The sequence below is a fragment of the Myotis nattereri genome (genome assembly GCF_964212035.1).
Source record: "Myotis nattereri genome assembly, chromosome: 5".
NCBI lineage: Eukaryota > Metazoa > Chordata > Mammalia > Chiroptera > Vespertilionidae > Myotis > Myotis nattereri.
This window is the reverse complement of record NC_138080.1, coordinates 108,246,437-108,265,995: the sequence shown is the minus strand read 5'-3', so window position 1 is coordinate 108,265,995 and position 19,559 is coordinate 108,246,437. Positions and strand designations below refer to the sequence as shown.

Below are 19,559 nucleotides of genomic sequence, written 5' to 3'. Positions count from 1 at the left end.
AGGGCTCCTGCGTGCTGGGGGCTAGGGAACCGGAGCCACCCAGGTGCACCCATAAGGGGCAACGCCATACCATCTGCTGGCAGGTCCCCAAAGAGGGTGATGGCGAGGCCACCTCGTCGGCCAGTGGTATCTTGCTCTGCAGGACAGAGTCGCTGGGGGCCTTTCTGGAAGCTGACGACGGAGTAAGCACCTGAAGTCCTCGCTGTGAGAGGCACTGGGGCTTATGGTGGGTACAAAGGTTTGGAAAGGCCCAGCTGGTGTGGCTCAGTGGTTGAGCGTCACAGTTCAATAACCGGTCAGGGCACAGGCCCAGGTTGCGGGCTCCATCCCCAGTAGGGGGTGTGCCGGAGGCAGCCAGCTGATGAGGTCTCTCTCTCATTGATGTTTCTATCTCTCAATCCCTCTCCCTTCCTCTCTCTCTAAAAATCAATAAAACCATTTTTAAAAAATGATAAACGTGATAAAGCCCTTGGGAAGCCATCAAGGGCGTCATCACTGTCACTCACGCCCGGGCCGGGCAGGAACGGGGAGCAGCCTGGCTCCATTCCCCCCTCCGCGCGGGCAAACCATCTGTTGGCATCTCACTCCCTCTCCTGCAGCTCCGGTGACACTGGGTGGACGTGGCCTTCCCTCACCGCCCGCCCCGCCCCGCCCCCGCCCAGGGTCAGTCTCTCCAGGGGCTTATCGCCGCCTATGCTGCCGCACACGGCTCCTCCTGGGTGTGGTGCCGGGCTGACTGTCCCTCCCCACCCGCTGGGACAGGAGTGGGCAAGCTTTGTCTTGAAAGGACCAGGTAATAAATACTTTAGGCCTCGCAGCCGATTCTGCCTGGCAGTGAACGCAGCCTGGACAGCACCTCACCGGGCTGGGCTTCGTGCCAATAAAACTTCATTGACAAACATGGGGGGTGGGTCCCCTTTGGCCCTAGTTTGCAGACACCTGCATTACAATGTGGGCTTCCCCTACACAAGGCGCACAGTAGGTGCTCTATCAATGTTTACCGTGGGGGACGGGCAAGGTCAGGATCAGCTGGGCGGGGGGACGGGAAGGGGGCTGTTTGCCTGGGGCCCCCTCGCGGCCAGTGCGGGGCTTGGGAAAGGCTTCAAGGCTTCCAGGGGGAATGTGGGCAGTAATACTGCAGGAGCCGTGTGGTGTCAGGAGGTGCTAGACTTATGGGGGTGACCACCCCATAAGCTACGTAAGGGTCCAATCCCTAGATCATACGCCTGAAACTAATGTAATATTGTATGTCAACTGTAAAATTTTTAAAATTATTTTCTTAAAAGCTTCAAGCCTTGCCCTAACAGGTTTGGCTCAGTGGATAGAGTGTCGGCCTGCGGACTCAAGGGTCCCGGGTTCGATTCTGGTCAAGGGCATGTACCTTGGTTGCGGGCACATCCCCAGTAGGGGGTGTGCAGAAGGCAGCTGATCGATGTTTCTCTCTCATCAATGTTTCTAACTCTCTATCCCTCTCCCTTCCTCTCTGTAAAAAAACCAGTAAAATACATATAAATAATAAAAAAGCTTCAAGCCTTCCCTTCACCCACCCCCCTCAACTCTGGGAGGGCGATTCTTGTCCCTTTCACAGATCAGGAAACTGAGGCTCTGATTCCCAAACCCACCCTTTCTCACGCAGCCACACCATCTTTCCATATGTTCACTCCCAAAGAGCCCTCCCTAACCGAACACAGAACACATGCATTTTCCCTTTCGCTTGTAAAGCATCCGGGCCCAGCAAGCCAGGGGCCACAGCTGTGAAGATGTCCGTCACAGCATCTGGCCGGCAAGATCCGGTCAGGGTCACCCCCCAGAAAAGAGCTCCTTCCAGCCCGGGCCACGTGACCTGTGCGTTGCCATGACAGCAGCTGAAAACAGCGCCAGGACCCTCCGGGTAGAGTGACCTTCAATTGGAGACCCTGCCCGCTCGGAGCCAGGACTCGCAGCTAAAGCCCCTGCTGCAGAGAGAGCCTTCCCACTGCCAGACCCGCAGTCACATCACACCCACAGAGAACGGCGCGAAACGGGGATTCGGGGGAAAGTTGACTGCTCAGAATGACAAGGAACTGTCAATAGGGATGACGTCATCGTTATCCATCACAGCAGCACGGGTCGGTTCAGTTGGGGGGGGGGGGGGCGCAGGGAGCCAACCCACGCCCAGCTTTTGGAAGACAAGTGGCCAGAGCTTATCAAGGCCCAGGAGGCGCAGACCCACTCCTGGGGCCCTTCCCAAGGAAGCCCCCCGACTAGTGGTCAAAGATGTGTTTACCCGTCAGGATGCCGGGCAGCCAGGCATCTACAGACTCACTGCGACCCCATCAAGTCCCAGAGGGACAGACCCCTGGGATCCCCGTTCTAGGAGGACCTAGAGGAGTCAAGTTCATAGCGACGGAGGGGAAGGGGCTGCCCCGACTGGGGAGGCCGGGGGAGCTGCGTGTCATGGGGACTGGGCTTCAGTTTGGGGCGATGGGAACGCTCTGAGGAGGGTGGGTGACGGCCACACAGGAGTGTGACTGTATGTGCAACAGCATGGAGGGCCCGGGGAGCACTGCGCTGAGCGGAACACGCCAGTCAGAGAGTCAGACGTCACACGCTCTCCCTCATGCGCGGGATTATAATGGTCAACATAAACTGATGAACAAAAATAGCTGCAGAGACAAGGGGCAGGGGAGGGGGGGTAAGAGAGCAACTCAAGGGCTTGTATGCATGCATATTAGCACAACCAATGGTCACAGGCCCTGGGGCGGTGGGGGCCTGTCCTGGGGGCGGGAGTGGGGGGGGGGTCAATTGGGAAAAAGGAGACATATGTAAGACTTTAAACAATACAAATAATAAAAGTACAGACCTCCAAAAAAATGTGAATGTTCGAAATGCCACGGAACTGCACACCGAAAACGGGTTAAAGTGGCCCATTTTATGTATATTTTATCAGTTAATAAAGTCACCTAGAGGCAAAGGATCAAGCATAGCCCGGCAACCTTGGAGGTGAAGGGCAGGGTGTGAGGACTCAGGCCAGGGGTGGGGGACCCCGGCCCGAGGGCAGTAACAGCCCCGAGAAATTACTTGGTCTGGCCCTGCCCAGGCCTGAGGGGTGAGTCAACTGAACGTTTAACCAAGTGCAGCCAACGGATGTTTAAGTTGGGAATTCTGTGTGGCCCCTCGAATGAGGTTATAAATACCCCAGTGGCCCGTGGCAGCAGGTTCCTCACCCGTGCCTCAGGCTGCCAAACACTGCCACGCCCGCCCGCCACGCCAGCACCTACGCCACGGAGCTGCCGGCACAGGCACGGCGACCCACAGGCTCTGGGACGGGACGCCCAGACACAGGCCCACAGGTGCCCTGGTGGGGGAGGGTGCTTCCCTGGTAAACGCTGCTGGTCAGCTGGGTCTCCACCCGGGACAGCCATGCATCGCCCGCCTCGGACACACGCGCCACCCGTGGCAGGTGCGCGTGCGACGGCAGAACCGGAAGCTCCCGCGGGGCCCGTGGGCAGGAGGGGCTCCCACAGACCATCCCAAAGCACCGGCCACGGAGGCCGCGGACACGCCCCTCCCACCAAGACCCACTCTTCCTCACGCGGCGCCGCGGGAGGAAGAGAGGGACCCCCACACGGACACGGCGTGTCCCCAGCGCAGCTCGTGGCCAGAGTAAACACAGAATTCCTGCAAGTCAGTAACTCCGACTCCCGGCCACGCGACTCCGGAGACTGGCTGAGGGCCGGCAGCTCAACGTCACAGTAAAAACGGCGGAGGGAGGGTCCCAAATAAAAATCCCCGACGGCCAGTAAACCCAGGAGGAGGCGCAGCCGCCTGAGCCCCGGAGGAAAAGGGACTTAAACTCCTCCACACCCACCAGGAGGCTGAAGGGGACCAAAAGGAGAGACGCAGCCGGAGGGGAGGGAGTGTAAGTGGGCGCAGCCGCTCAGAGCCTGCGGACCGCCAACCCTCCCGGCCCAGCCTCACCCTCCAGGCACGTGCCAGCCCAAACCTTCCCGCCAACCACGGCCAACGCTGGGCCGCAACCCGGGTGTCCGTCAGCAGCTGGACACGCAGACAGGGACAGGGCCACGCAGACAGGGACAGGGCCACGCAGGCAGGGACAGGGACACACAGACAGGGACAGGGCCACGCAGACAGGGACAGGGCCACGCAGGCAGGGACAGGGACACACAGATAGGGACAGGGCCACGCGAGGGAACGCCTTCCGCAAGAATGACCACCACACGGAACACGCACGGCCAGTCTCCGACCGCGCGACAGCGCACACCGCGTGCTCGCCCAGCGGGAAGCGCGCACGCCGATGGGGACCGGGGTCACCCAAGATGGGCTCTGCGTTTGTCTTAACCCGCTTGACTGCAGGTTCAGTCTGTGAACAAAAATCGTTGCGCTGCACATGATGATCTGTGCTCACTTCTCTGTGCGTCTTAAACATCAATTAAAAAGTAGCCTTAAAAAGAGATCGATGATGTATGAGGTCCCGGGTTCGTCCACCCCCCCCACCCCCGCCCGCGCTCCCCTTCCACATCTCCGCAAAAAAAAATAAAGAGATCGATGGATGGGTGAGGGGTGATCTAAACTCACCCACAGTAAATGTTACATTTAGAGTAATCTCGATGGACATAATTTGCAAAAACCTAAAATAGTAAGTAATTTAAAATGAGCCAAGAAAGGAAACAGGAAAGAGAATCCCTATCAATGCCCCATCTGCCTCTCCCTGGCCCCTGGCCTTTTCTCAGGCCTTGCTCCTGGATCCTTCACTTCCCCGCTGTGTGAGCTTGAGAAAATAACACAACCTCTCTGTGCCTCCCTTTCCTCTAAAGTAAAATGAAGACAGCAAAAAAGGAAAGACGCTGAGACTGGGGCCACCCCGTGTCCTCTGCTTCATGGCGATTCCTTCCCCCAGAGGACAGCACAGCTGGGGCAGCCGGCAGAGGTGGGGTGGGGGGCTTACCCTGCACGGTCGTGGTGCTGTGGGTTGGCCACAGGGCCTGTGGTTGCTGGCACCATCCCCACACTCGCATCGGTGTGGCAGAGGTAGATGAGCAGCTAGACATGCAGAAGTTCCTCTAAGCCCAGCAGACACCGGTGAGCTGCAGGAGCCGCCAGGCCAGATCAACCAACCAGCCCAGACCAACCCGCCAGGCCCCACCCCGTCGGGAGGGAGGGGTCCAGCCAGGTCTGGGGGCTGGCCCAGGGAGGCCAGGCCGCCCACTCCCCACCCAGCCTGCCCCAGCGACAGGGCTTTGTTCCTGCATCTCCCTCACTCAGCAGAGCTCTCCTCTCTGCCTTCCAGCCGGGAGCCTGCCCTGACCTCCCCGAAGGGGTCAGATCCCAGCAGGCATCTCTCCACATCCTGGAGCCCCCCAGCTCCTCCCCAGCAGAGGTCCTGGCCCTGAGGGCGGTAGGGGTTTAAGCCCAGTCCCTCCCCACTCTGGAATCTGGGCTCCAGGTGGGATGGGACTTTGACTTGCCCCAACCAGACGCCCAGCCCACAAAGTGGGTGCTCAAACCGAAATAAAGGGGATCCCAAGGCGCCCAGGGCTGCGAGGCACGCAGCTGGGACAGTGATATGCAAATGCCGCTCCCAGCCTCGCCCCAGGCCTCTGCGGCCTCAATCCCGCAGCAATTACGGAGGACTTCCCTGGAGACGCCCCTTCCCCTACGGGGACCGCCTGGAGGAGGGGGCGGGATGGAGGGCGGGCCTGCTGGGAACTTCGATCCCACCATGGAGACCTCCGCGTGGGAAAGACGGGAACCGAGGGGGCCGGTCTCCCGGGCACGTGGCGGGGGACAGGGGGCCGGCCCCAGAAAGAAGGGGTGGCCCAGACAGCAAATCCTTTCCCCAAAGCCAGAACCTCAGGAAAACGGCTGAATGGGGTTTAAAAAGGAGGAAAAATAAAACGAGAGGAACGAAAAGGAGGAGCCTCCAGACTTGGGAGGCAGGAAGCAGGGCGACAGGGTGACAGACGTGCAAGTTGGCAGGTGGGGAGGGGGGAGCTGGAACCCAAGCTTGGAGGGAGGAGCCGTCCACAAGCAGCAATCCTGACACCCCCACACCCCCACGCACCGCTGCAGGCCGGGGGCGGGGGGGGGGTGGGGGCAGCGAGGAGCAGAGGTGGACGGAGAGCCCGGCCTTGCGGGGGGCACTGTGGACCCCGTGGACCCGCGGAGGGGCCTGGGCCGGATTCTCAGGCCTGGGGTGGGGCGATCTTCACCTTCACCCGGGTTTAAAGGCACAGGAGACCCAGGCAGAAAGCAAAGACCTGCAGACACACTCAGGGAGCCCACGTGGCCAGCAAGGCCCGTCGTGGATGCGAGTCCCCCAGCTCGCCGACGCGTTTCTGGAAGGTGAGCGGACGGGACGGCACAGAATCAACCAGACATCGAAAGACGCACGAGGAAAGCGCAGCACGCGGGGCGGGAAGCTGCGGGGAAGGGCCGTCCACGTCCTCCGCGACGGGCAGGAATGAGAGCGGGAACGCACCGTGGAGCAGGCCCGGACGGACGCTGCGGGCACAGGAAGGAGAAGCTCCCGGACGCTCGGAAGCGCCGCCTAGAAATGAAAACCGTGACCCTCATTAAACATTAACCGGGAAGGTCAGGAAAGACACAGCTCAGAGCCTCCTGGAAAGCGGCAGCGGCAGCGGCAGCAGCAGCGAAAGGGGATGGAAAAGGAGAGAAGTGGGCGGCCAGGGCAGGAGAGCCCGCACCTGCTGGTGCCGGGAAGGAACTGATCAAACACTCGTTACGTTAACAGGGATTCAGCCGCATCTCGGGCCGAAGGCCTCATCCCCCCCGCGTGGCCGGGGCAGCGCCCACACGGAAAATGCCCGGAGCTGCCACGTCACCGCGGCATTTCGTAACGCCGGTGATAAAAGAGTAACAGCAGCAATAACGGTTATGAGGCTCGCTCTGCACCAAGCGACGTCCTAGGCATTTCTGTCCATAAACTCATTTAGTCCTCACACCAGCCGTGAGGCAACGCCCACTAGGATGCATTTCCCAGAAGAGAAAACTGCAGCGCAGGGGGCTGGGGGCCACGGCCACGGCCACGCGGCTGTTCGCGTGTTTGCGCGTGGATTTCGGAGCCCAGGCCCTTGGCCATGACGTGGTGCACGAGATGGTAAGCATTTGGAAAAGGTTAAGAGAGAGTTCACAGACAACGACCGAGAATCAAAATAGCAGCGGCTCTCCTCACAGGTGACCCTGGGACTTAGCGGATGATGTTGCAATGCTTTCAAAACACGAAGGGAAAATTATTTCCAAACAGCCAGGCCAGTGTGACGCCGAGAACACAGGCATTTCCGGCGAACTAAGTCCTAGGTCGGCCTGGAGACGTTCTGCCTTCGATTACACCCTTCCACAGAAAGCCACCGCAGATGTGCTCCTCCAAAACAAAAAGCAGGAGAAAAGGCAGGCGGGGGAGCAGCCGGCGGGGCGGGCTCAGGGATTGAGCATCGACTTCCGAACCAGGAGGTCACGGTTGGATTTGCCATCAGGGCACATGTCCGGGTTGCGGGCTCCATGCCCAGTGGGGGGGCGTGCAGGAGGCAGCCAATCCACGATTCTCTCCCATCATTGATGTTTCTCTCTCTCTCCCTCTCCCTTCCTCTCTGCAGTCAATAATAAAAACATATTAAGAAAAAGGAAAGGAAGCATGGGAATCGGGAAGCAGATCTAACGCAGCAGAGGGGCGCAGGGAGTCCGAAGGCGGGCGGCCCTGCCACAGGTCCCAGCACCAGGCAGACCAGACCAGAGCAGGAAGATGGAAAATTCCAGGAAAGAAATCTCCAAGAAAGGAGAGAGGCAGCTCATTTAACAGATGCGACCAAATGAAATGGGTACCAAGAGCCTGGAAGAGAGAGATTCTAAGAAATACCAGCAAGTGGGAAAAAAGAAAAAGAGGCAATAGCTACAGGAAGTAAAGAAATAAACTTTATTGCACCGCTCGGCTCCCATGTAAACGATATTCACAAAGCTAAAGCCATAAAAATGAAACTAGTTTAAACCGTATTTCACGTATATTTGGAGGACGGGGAAGTAAACACGGGCGGAGGGGTGATAACATTGAAACATTCCCCACGTGCTTATTATACCTGATACTATTCTAAAGGCTTTCCGGCGTAAATGTTTACTCCTCCCTCCATCTCGTGAAGTAGGTACTATTAGCCCCATTTTACAGGTGAGAAAACCAAGGTACAAGAGGTAAAGAAACTTGCCCTCAGTCTCCCACTAAAGAGTCACGATTCAGATTCAGGCAGCCCATGCAAAATTCTCGCCTTCCATAAACGTCAGCAGAAAATCCCTAAAACAGAAACAGAACTAGCAGCAGAAGCAGGTAATTCCTTAGAAATGGGTGAAAAAGCCAAAAGAGTTTTTTGAAGGCGGGAATCAGCTCTGGCCGGCGTGGCTGTCGGTCGGAGCATCGTCTGTGCACCACAGGGTCACAGGTTTGATTCCCCACCCGGTCAGGGCACATACCCAGGTTGTGGGCTCAATCCCCAGGTGGGGGCTCACCCTCCATGCTTCTCGCTCTCTCCTCCTCCCTTTCTCTCTCTCTAAAAGCAATTTAAAAGGGCTGGGGGTCAGCAATGGGAGGTACGGGGCAGGGAATTGTTGGTTTTCTTCAGAACCCTTCTAAGGCTACTTTTTCAGCCATGTGTGACTTTTCTTCTAAAGTTTATATTAAGCAGAAAGCAGAACTGGACACTGTTAATCGGGGCGGGGGGGGGATTTATGGTATGCAAAGTATTCCTCAATAAAATAAATGAGGGAAAACGTTTAAAAGTGTACACTCAGCCTGGACAGCGTGGCTCAGTGGCTGAACGTTGACCTATGAACCAGGAGGTCACAGCTCGATTCCCAGTCAGGGCACGTGCCCAGGTTGGTTGCAGGCTTGATCCCCAGTAGGGGGCGTGCAGGAGGCAGCCGATCAATGATTCTTTCTCATTGTTGATGTTTCTCTCCCTCCCTCTTCCTCTCTGAAATCAGTAAAGAATTTTTTTTTTTTAATGTGCACACAATGGCCCTGACTGGTTTGGCTCAGTGGATGGAGCGTCGGCCTGTGGACTAAAGGGTCCCGGATTCAAATCCGGTCAAGGGCATGTACCTTGGTGCGGGCACATACACAGTAGGGAGTGTGCAGGAGGCAGCTGATTGATGTTTCTCTGTCATCGATGTTTCTAAGTCTCTATCCTGCTCCCTTCCTCTCTGTAAAAAATCAATAGAATATATATTTTTTTAAAAAATGTGCACACAATCAGACTTACTACCAACCCGCCAGACTGAACGGAATCGGACCGTGTCATGTGTTGAAGACGTGGAGCTGCTGGAAGCTGCCGGGAGGAGCGCACAAGGAGCCGCCAGGGAAAACGCAGCCCCTAACGCCAAACCCGCACAAAACCCGCTCTCGGGGACCAGACACGTGTTCAGAGACGCGTGTGCATGTGTGTGCCCACAGGCCGCGTTCACGGCGCCCTTCCCAGCAAACCCTGGAACAGCCCACGTGCCGTCCCCGCCGGAGTGGACACGCCGTGCTGCAGGCACACGGCCCCATGTCCCAGCAACAAGGACGCTGCCACAAGCCACACGCGTGACTCTCACTAACGTGTTGGGGGAAGGCAGCAGAATAAGACTGTTTACAGGAAGTTCACGAACAGACAAGGCTCTCTCGGGTCACAGAAATAAGACGGGCGGAGCGGACCCTGATGAGGGGAGAATGTCGGGAGCCCTCCGGACGCTGGAAATGCCCCGTTCCCGAGCTGGCTGGCGGTCACATGGGTGGGACCATTTTGTGAAAATTCAAGGGGCCAAACACTCAAGATTGAAGCATTTGACAGTATGCCTGTCACACTGTAAAAAGGAGGAAAATAAAATGACGCCTGGAGGCTGGGGTCCTGGAGTCTAGGGCCTGTGGGCCATCCAATCCCAGAGGCCCTCCGCCGGGTCTGGAGGGAAGCCAGGCACCCACGAGTCAGGAGTTCGGATCCCTGCGACGACAGCGGCCACTTCCCGTGACTTCTGGGGAGGGCTGGCCCTGTGCTGGCACCCGGCCTGCATCAGCTCATTCAAACTTCACAGCGATCCGATGAATGCGTACCGCTGGTGGACCCATCTTACAGATGAGAAAATCAAGGCTTAGAGAATCATCACTCAGCCAGAAGGGGAGGAGCCAGGTCTCAAGCCCAGCATTCTGACCCCATCGTCCAGGCCATTCTGCCCCGTCTGAAGTTGGAGTTCTTTATCTGGAGGCTACAGGACGGGAACCTCATCTGACTGACAAAAGCCAAGAATGTACAAAGTTTTTATTTTTTTTAATATATTTTTTATTGATTTCAGCGAGGAAGGAAGAGGGAGAGAAACATCAATGATGAGAATCACTGATCAGCTGCCTCCTGCAAGACCCCCACTGGGGATCGAGCCCATAACCCAGGCATGTGCCCTTGACCAGAATTGAACCTGGGACCTTTCAGTCCGCAGGCCGGCCCTCTATCCACTGAGCCAAACCGGCCAGGGCTGTACAACGTTTTTAATGAGAATGTGTGAAGCAGGCTTTCTGCTCCAGGCCAAGGGCCCATCACTTTCGTGAGCTCATGAAGGAATCTCAGATGCGGACAGTGGGTGCATCCGTGGCCTGCAAATGTGGCGGGAGCTTTGGTGGCTCCCACCTCATGGCTTTGGCTTCCTCCAGTCGGAGGCCAGGCCTCTGTGCACAGGTGGCGCGGTAAGGACCCTGGCCCTGGGCACCAAGACTGACCGCTGGCCAGCCCCGTCCTGACAGCAGCTCCCACCCCACCTCTCAAAAGCCAGCCTGGGAAGTCAAGGGCAGGAGTCACAGTGATGGGGCTGGAGTGGGTGGGACACGGGCCACGGGGGACCAGGTGGGAGTTAGATCAGATCAGGCCACACACAGGTCCGAGCGGGAAGCGAGCATCCCAAGCTGGCCACGTGCAAACCAAGACCGCCCATCACCCACCTCCCCCCACATCCGGTCCTCCCCACAGCTCCACAGGAGCACCTCCCAAAAATCCCGGCGTTGTCCCCCTTCTCCGCCCCCCACATCTCTTAGCAGCCCAGCCCCCACGAGGCACTGAACCCTGGCCACCTGCAGCCTCTCTCCCTGGTGACATCACCTCCTAGAGCCTCCTGCCCCAGACTGGTCACCTGCTTCTGTCCCATCGCCCAGGCCTTGGGCAGCCGGCAATCCACACCCACTTTGCTCAGTGCTTCCTGTGAAGTCATCTCAAACTCAGAGGAAAGTTTGAAATAGTACAACGAACTTCCAGGTGACCTTCCCCAGGTCCGGCAATTGTGCACGGCCGTGTCGCCCTGCGTGCGACCTGATGTCATCTGCCGTGGAGCGTACGGTCTTTTCTCTTCCTGAGCCCATCCTGGGCGCATGCAGCCTCGGCCCCTGCCTCTGAGCAGCCCGCGCTCTCCCTTCCCAGGTGCGGGGCATTCAACTTCACGACACATAATATTGATTGGACCCTATCAGCCCATCTAGAGTCCATATTCCAATTTCGTCAACGGCCCCAATGATACACTTTAGAGTCATTTTCACCCCCCACCCGAGATCCAATTGAGGGCCATACATTGCCTTTCGCTGTCACTTTTTTTTTAGTCTCTCGTAACCAGGACCGGCTCCTGGCCTTCCTTTGTCTTGCATGCCACAGACATTTTTTAAGAGTCCAGACCAGTTCTGCAAAATGTCTCTCCATCCGAGTCACTCCCTCCTTTAAAACCCTCCACTGCCTTCTCAAGCCTCACAGCTTGAAATTCCAAGACCTCATTGCCGGTCCCACCCTCCTCCCACCTTCCCCAGCCCAGCCCCCCCACACCCCTAGCCCACAGCCCCTCACCACTCCCGCCAAAACAGACCCTCAGCCTTCCCCCTGCACAGCCCGCACCCTCATTTCACGTGATTTCCTTCCCTGGTGTGTGTTCACTGCCTGGCCCCACACTACGGCCTGGGATCCAACGGAGCCAAAGATTTCTGTGTGTCCGGTGGCTGCTGGGCTCCCAGGGCCAGAGCAGTGCCTGGCACGCGGGAGGCCCTTGGAAGTCATTCCGAGTAAATGAACAAGCCAGGAGAGAAAGTGCTCAAGGCCGGGGAGCTCAGAGGCTCTCCCAGATTCCAGAACCTCCCCCAGGCCGCAGGAGGAAGCGCCTGGGCGAATCTCCCTTATCTCTGGGATCACATCACTCCACCAGCCAGCCCACACTGATTAACCTTTTAAAATCAATCCCAGGAGGCTGCGGGGCTGAATTCCAGAGAGAGAGCTGACTGACCCTGGAGGAGGCAGGCTGCGGCCCCCTATTGTCCACGGCCCAGTCCAAAGCCCCAAAGCCCCAAAGCCCCGATGCAGGGCTCCCACTCCCCCTTCACCTATCCCAGGCTGTGGGGGCAGGGACATCAACACCCAAGTACAGGATTCTGCTAATAGCTCTTTAATTGCAACTGAGGAGGCCTGAGCCCCAGCCTCCCACCCCAGGAGCAGAGGCCAGCCCCGGGTGGATGTCACTGACTTGTCCGTTCCCCTGAGGGCTGTGCACGTTCGGGGCCAACATACCTATCAATACTCAAGGTTATGGGGAGCGTAACCCCTTACCCCAAAGCCCATTTATTCTGGACTTCACCTCCTCTTCCGCAGAAGGAAAGAGCCGCACCCCCTGGCCTACACCCGAGATGCAGGAGGCAGCGTCTCCCAGGACCCTCGCACAGCCACTCCTCTGCCAACACCTCCCTGAATGGGGTGCCAGCACCCCAGCACCCGGGGGCCCCTCGCACGAGCTCCTCTGCCCAGGAGGCTCCGTGGGTCAGCCAGGAGCCCCGCAAGGCTGGCGTCCAGAACGGACTGGAGCCGGGGAGGTAAGGGCATGGCCTCTCGCTCCCTTGCTGTGTGACCCCCTGGCAAATGGCTCAGCCTCTCCGGGTTTCCCAGGACAAAAATAAACAAAGACGGGGCTGATGGCCTGGCCAGGCCTCAGGAGCTGACGGCCAAGGAGGCGAGGGCGCTGAGAGAGAAAATGTGGCACCTGCGCCCCATAAAAGGGGGCAGGGAGCTGGGTGCAAGAATCCGTAACCGGCCCCACCGGCCCCACCCAGCTGTGAATGCGGAGCAGCTCCCGCCTCCCGGATAATGGGATTCCTACTGGGCTCCCTCTGGGCTTTGGCCTTGGGGTCCCGAGGTCTCCGGGAGGCCATTCCCGGTGGGGGCAGCGCCAACCCCCGCCCCGGCCCTCCTGGGTGCTGCGGGCCCTGGCAGCCGGCCGGACCGCCTGCTATTTCCTCCATGACCTCAGCCGCAGAGAACGCAGAAGTGAGGCTGCTCCCAACTCCCGGGCGGAGGGAGACAGGCCCTGCGCCGCCTCCCGCTGGGCTTCCCCGGCCACCCCCTCCGGTCCAGCCGCCTCCCGCTCCCGCCTCCATCTCCCCATCTACCTAATGGGCGCTGGGCCGTCCGACCGCGGGGTTAACCTCAGGCGCCGGGGGCAGGGGCCGTTTCCACGGCTCCAGACGGGAGCGCTTGGCCTCTGCCGCCTGCCAGCTCGGACGGGAGTCCCCAGCGCACTCTCCCCCGCACTCTCGGAAACCGAGCAAGGACCCTGCGGGCCGGGAGACCCGGACCCCCTGCTGCCCCCCCGCCCCCCGCCCAGGCTGGACCTGAGCTTTATCTAAAGACATGCAGGGGCACCGAGGAGGCCGCCAGCCGGCCCCGGGCACCCAGGGCTGCCCTTCCCTGCCCTCCTCGAGGCGCCCCCCCCCGCACCGGGGGCGGAATGCAGCCCCCAACTCTTGGGGGACCCTCGCGCCCCCGGCCGAAACCCGGTCCTTGCACCCCCGCCGGGGATCTCCGCGTTCCCGTCCCCGAGCCGCCCCTCCCCCGCCCGGTGCCTCACAAAGGCCCTTTGTCCAGCTGGTCCCGGGACTCCGGTTCCTGAAAAGTTCCCGGAGAAAAACCGGAGCGACAAGGCCAACCCGGCAGCGGCAGCGGCAGCGGGCGGGCGGGCAGGGCCGCGGGCAGGGCCGGGCAGCGCAGCGGCCGGTGTCCTCTCCCAGAACCCGCGGCCGAGCGGCCACGCGCCCGGACTACACCGTGGAGGGGGAGGGGGCTTCCACCCGCCGAAGCCCGTGGGACGCCGGGCACCCAGGCCGGAGGCAGCCCGGGAGGAGGGACCGGTCCCGGCGGAGGCCGGTGGCAACTCGGGCGGGAGGGCCCGAGACTCCTTCCCAGCGCGCCCGGAGCAGCCGCGGGACCCCCTTCCCCCGCCGCGCCGCCCCCACGAGCCCGGGCAGCCCCTCCAGGAAAGAGCGAAGGCCGCTGCGTCTCCGGCCGCCTCCTCCGGAATGAAATGTCAGACTCGGCCTTTCTCTCCGCCGCTCCAGCCCGGCCTCCCCGCTTCCTGCCCCGGCGCCGGCGCCGGCGGCCCAGTTTCTGCGTCCCCGCCGCGCACCTTCCCGCGGGAGCACAAGGGGTTCGCGAGGCCGGGGCGCTGCTGTCCTACCGGGGCCTGGGCCCAGGAACTGCGGTTCTGGGGGGGGGGGGGCGAGGAGTCTCCCGAGGGCCGCCGCCCACCTGCCGGAGGCTCAGGTCCAGGGCCGGGTCCCCCATCCTCCCGGCACCCCAGGCGCTCGGGGCGGGCGGGAGACCCCACACCGGAGCGGAGGAGCCAGGAACGGAACGGGGGCCCACGGGCGCGGGCAAGGGCATTTGCCAAGAGATAGACTGGAGCTTCCCGGGCACGGAGTCCCAAAGGATGCGGGACGGGACTTGTTTGTTCTTTTCTAGCCCAGATTTTGAAAATCCCAGCTTCGCCGCAGGGGCTCTGGGGTTGGGATCGTCCCCGGGGCTCCAATTGCGGCGGAGGAGTGCGCCTGGGGAGGGCCCGGCGCGGGAGGCGGCGGAGCCGCGCAGCCCTCTCCGCCAGCGCCTCCGGGCTGCCCTCGGCCCTGGTCCCAGGGTCTCCCCGCCTCGGGAGCCGAGACCGCCCGCGCCCCCACGGACCGGCCGGGATAGAGGGAGGCGCTGCATCCCGGCCACGAAGAACAGAACAAATACTGTGTGTTCTGGATCCGGGGAGACAGGCAGGGGCGAGCACAGCGCAGGGCACTTACCCGGGTGCGGGTGGAGGTTGAGGCCGGCCATGTACTTCCCCGGCGGCAGAGGGCCCGGCAAGCCCGAGGTGGGCAGGCGTCCTGCCGTGGCCGCGCCCACGCGGTGGCTGTCCATGGCCAGGCCGGACAGCAGCGGCGGCGGGGGGCCGTGCACGGACCGTGGGGGCCCGAAGTCTCGGCCATCCATCCTCCGCGGGAGTGCCGCAGCCAGCCCCCCACCGGGCCCGCGGGCCTCGCTCAGCGGGACCTAAAAGTTCGGCCTCGGCGTAGTCCCAGAGTCCTCGGGCGGCGGGGGCTCCGCGGCGGGCATGGCGGCGGGGGCCAGCGGGGCTTGCGCTCAGCGGCGGGCCCGCGGCCCGGGGCGCACGAGCGGTCGGTCGTCGGGCCCCTCCCGGCGGCCAGGCGGAGCTGCGCGGGGCGGCGCACTCGGTGTCTTGGCGGGGAGAGAGGTCGGGCCGCGGGAGAAATAGAAGGGAGGAAAGAAAAAAGGGGAAGAAAAAAACAAAAACAAGTTTCAGAAAGTCGTCTTGCCGTTCGGGGTCCGGGGCTGCGGATGCGGTGGCCAGACATGGAATCGGGAGGAGCCCCTTCTCCGTAAAATGTAAAAACACACACTCCTTTCTCTGGCGGCTGCGGGCGGCCGCCCGACTCGGAACGTGGCGGGTGGCGCGCTGCGCACCAGCCCGACTCCGCCAGGCGGTTCGCCGGCCGGTCCTCCCAACACTGGGGGAGGCCCGCCACCGACGGGCGCACAGAGACAAACCGCCAACGCGGTCTGATTCCTGGGCCTCACCGGCTCCGAGGTTTCAAACCGCGAAACCTTTCCAAGCGCAGTTCCAACTGTCTAGCCCTGTGCCACTATCTGATCCGGAAAGTTTAATGTTTAACCTTCGGAGGCCCTCGCCTTCCTCTACGGAGTGTGGTTTCCCTGAGCTCGTCCCCGGGAGCCGAACTCCAGGATTTCTCGGGAGAGAGGGTGCCAAGATGGTTATCATGTTTACGGGGACTCGCCGGCCCCCTCGGGCCACTGTGGGTTGCGGAGTCTTGAGTCCGAGAGCCGAGACGTGGCATTCTCGCCCGAGGACGGAAAAGAATCCTTCCCAACAAGCTTTGGTTTCATTTTCCAACGCCCCGGCCTGGGAATCCTGCGGCCCGCGGACGTGGCCAGGCGCGGGCATCTGGGGGGTGTCAGAGGGGACGGAAGGGGCTCCGGGGTCTGGCTCTTACGCAAGCTTCCCCCAACCCCAAAAATAACCTACAAAGAAAACCTTCGCTCCGAGGGGCGGCTCGCCCAGCGTTGGGCAGATCCCCTGTAGTTCCAGTTTAAAGCTGTTTGTTTAAAAGATTTGTCGGCTGCCGATTCCCGTGGGGGCGGGAGGGGGGTCTTGGAGCCAGTCCTGCCCTCGCTCTCGGTCTGCCGCAGCAGCTCGGATCCCTGACTGCGGGAGGCCGGGCGCTCCTAGAGCCGCCGGTCACGCCAAAGTCCCGGCGCCCGGCGCCCGCCCCGGCCCCGCGCTGCAGACCCTGTGGCCGCCAACCCCGGCCTCCCCCTCCAGCCTTCCTCCACAACTTTGCTTATTTTAACCCGGTTTTGGTTACAACCACCCTCTTCCTCCCTCCCTCCTTCCCTCCCATCAGGCTCTGGTTACCAGATCCGCGTTTACTTTGGAAAAATCTAAAATCGCCACATCCGAGGATACGTGTCTTAGGGAGGCGATGAGCTTCCCGTGATTTTTAAAGAATGTTCTTTGTGCAGCTTTCTTCTAAAAGCCAGCGCTTTGGGGGAGTCGAGGTGAAGCCCCCCGGAGCACCCTCGCTCTGGGAGAGAAGCTGGCTCGGCCATCTGCGGGATCGCTGCGTTCTCCCTACTTTCTCCCCCTCTTAAATGCAGTTAAAATGGCTGAATTCCGGCTTTTAATTAAAAACAGTCTATAATCGAGGACGTCTCGGCAAACCCTGGCTCCCCCATCGCCTGCCTGAACCGAGAAGGGAACCGACGCCCCTGGACCCGGCTGGGCGGGCTGGGGGCTCAAGTGGGGAGCCCGGGAGCAGCGGCTAACCCCCACCCTTACCCCTCCCAAGGCGCCCCCACGTCGCCGGTCCTCGCCCCCGGAAAGCTGCGGGGATCCCCCGGCACACCCCGAGGGTGAAGTGCGGTGGAGGGCCAGCTGGAGAAGTTCGGAGACCGCAGCGCCCGGCCAGGGGCAGGCGTGCGACCCGGCGGCATACCTGGCGCGGCAGGGCTCCCGGCTCCGGGGTCTGGCGACGGCGACTCCGCTGGCGGCCCCGGCTCCCGGCGCGGCTAGGCGCCCGTGCTGCCCGCCATCCCACGGCCGCTGCTCCCCTTCGCCACCCGCAGCCTCCTCACACTTTTTGCCCGCCTTTCCTTTTTTTGGTTGAAAACCGCTCCCCGGGCCGAGCTCTTGGCGCGCCAACTCCTCCGCCCTCCCGCGGCCGGGCTCCCGCAGCCCCCGGAAAAGCCAGCTTTCCTCCCGCCGAGCTCCCAGCTTTTTAATAAAATCCAGGTAGCGCCGGTTTAAAGAATCCCAAATCTCCATATACAGCCCGGGATTGGAAAAGGTACGTTACACAACCCCCCTTTCAAGTTCCTCTCGCTGGATCTAAAAAAAAAAAAAAAAAAAAAAAAAAGCCAGCGGCGGGGGGGGGGGTGGGGGGGGTGGCGAGGGAAAGGGGCGGCTGGGGGAGGGGAGCACTCTTCGCGGAAGAAACACGCATTGTTCCCGGGTGCCCGCCTCCCCCGGGCAGGCCCCCGGCCGCCACCCATTGGCCGCGCGCGCCGCCAGTCACGCGCATGTAAACACCTTGGCCCTCAGCCATTCCTATAAAACCAATTACGGACCTGGGGGCTCCAGCAGTTTCCAGGCTCCCCTCGGCGGGGCTGAATGATCAAAACTGGTGGTGAGAATTTTTCCGGGCCGTTTCTAGGCAGCCCTCCCCCTCCACCAGCTCCGACAACCCCCCTCCCCCTCCTCCTCCTCCCTTTTCCTCCCCCTCCCCCAGCGTCTGGGCGTAGTGATCAAAATAGAGGAAGATGGTTGTCGCCGCAATCCTGGGCTTTGCAAGGCGCGGTTTAATGGACCGCCTGTCAGCTTCCTGCTCGCAGGAGGAGGTGACAAGCCGAGCGAACCGGGAAGGGCTTGGGGCCCAGCAGGCTGCACCCCGCGCCCGAGCTCCGGTCCCCCTCCACCCCTGGGACGCGCCTTCTAGAACGCGCGGTGGCGACGCCAAAACAGACTAGGGCTGCTTTTTCCTCCCGCCCCCCCCCCCCTTTAAAACAAAGCAGCGATTCATCCCCTCTCCCCCCAGCAGCGCGGTTAGGTAGGATGGGCTGGCGAGAAGGTCGCTTTCCTAGCCCAGGCCTGCGGGTCCCTCCCTGAAACGCGGTGTCAGATGGTTACTGATTAATATTTTGGCGAGGCCTCGGCGGCCGGCAGCGGGTGAGTCTCTAATCTTCTAAAAGGGGTTCCTATAGAAACGCGGGTTGGGGCGCGCTCCCCCCACGGCCCCGGCCGGGGCTGCGGTGCTTTGCACCGTGCGCCCCTCCCCAACGCCTCTCTTTGCGTGGGCACTCCCCACCTATTCCCTCCCCCACAAAAAAAAAAAATCAGAGCAGAAAAAAGGATTAGATCGGCTGAGCGCGAGCTGACTCCCTCTTGATTCTGACATTTCAGCCTATTAGCATTTCTCCACGGGGCCTTCTGAAACCTATTAAAGTGTAATATTAAAAACCTCTTGGCTGGGGGCCTCTCTCGCCTTCCATCCGCCGCGCCCCCTCCAGGGAGGGTGAAACCGGGGGGAAAAAAATCTGTTGAGCTCAGAGGAAGCAGCAGCCAAGCCCAAAAAGTGCTTGGCTGGCCGCGGTGGCCTGAGGGGGAGGGGAGCCTCAATCCCCCAGACTTCGTACTTTTGTTTTGCGCTTTCAGCAAAATCCTTTCTGGTTTGAGTTGCCGGGAGCTGCCCGCGGCAACCTACTTGGCTGCTGGCGTGAGGAGCGCGGATGCGGCGTGTCGGAGAGACCCCGCACCCTCCGCAGCCGGCGGGGACGGCCAGGCATTACGTACCCTCAATAGGAAGCTGGGAAGGGCAGACTCCTTGCCGCTCCAGCCTCGGCGAGCTACCGCGGTGATTGGATTTTAATTAAAACAAGAGGACCCCGCTCTTCTCCCCCCCCCCCACCCCACCCCCCGCACTGCGGACTCAGCGTTTGGCATTGCCTGTTCTATTTTTTTAAATAAATTTCTAAGGCAACTTTTCTTGGGAGAGGGGGAAATTAGCTAGTTAGCGCCCATTGGTTCTATTTTCTTTTATCCACTTTTAGAAAACAAGAGGGGTGAGCGTCCAGAGCTAACTGGGGCTGTCTAATTTAATTCCAGAATAAATTTGGGGGAAAAGTTCAGCCCCTTGAGGACAGTTTCAAGTTGCC

General features: G+C 60.7%; 1 protein-coding gene across 3 annotated transcripts in view; it reads right to left on the bottom strand.

Moving 5' to 3' along the window:
• Positions 1-15,736, bottom strand: part of TNRC18 (trinucleotide repeat containing 18) — a 74,071-nt gene extending 58,335 nt beyond the window's left edge. For all 3 annotated transcript variants that reach the window (XM_081091871.1, XM_081091872.1, XM_081091873.1), the window contains exon 1: positions 15,116-15,736. In XM_081091871.1, the coding sequence (XP_080947997.1) occupies positions 15,116-15,302 (187 nt within the window). In that variant the 5' untranslated portion in view covers positions 15,303-15,736. The remainder of the gene's footprint in view (positions 1-15,115) is intronic.
• Positions 15,737-19,559: the final 3,823 nt, after the last annotated feature.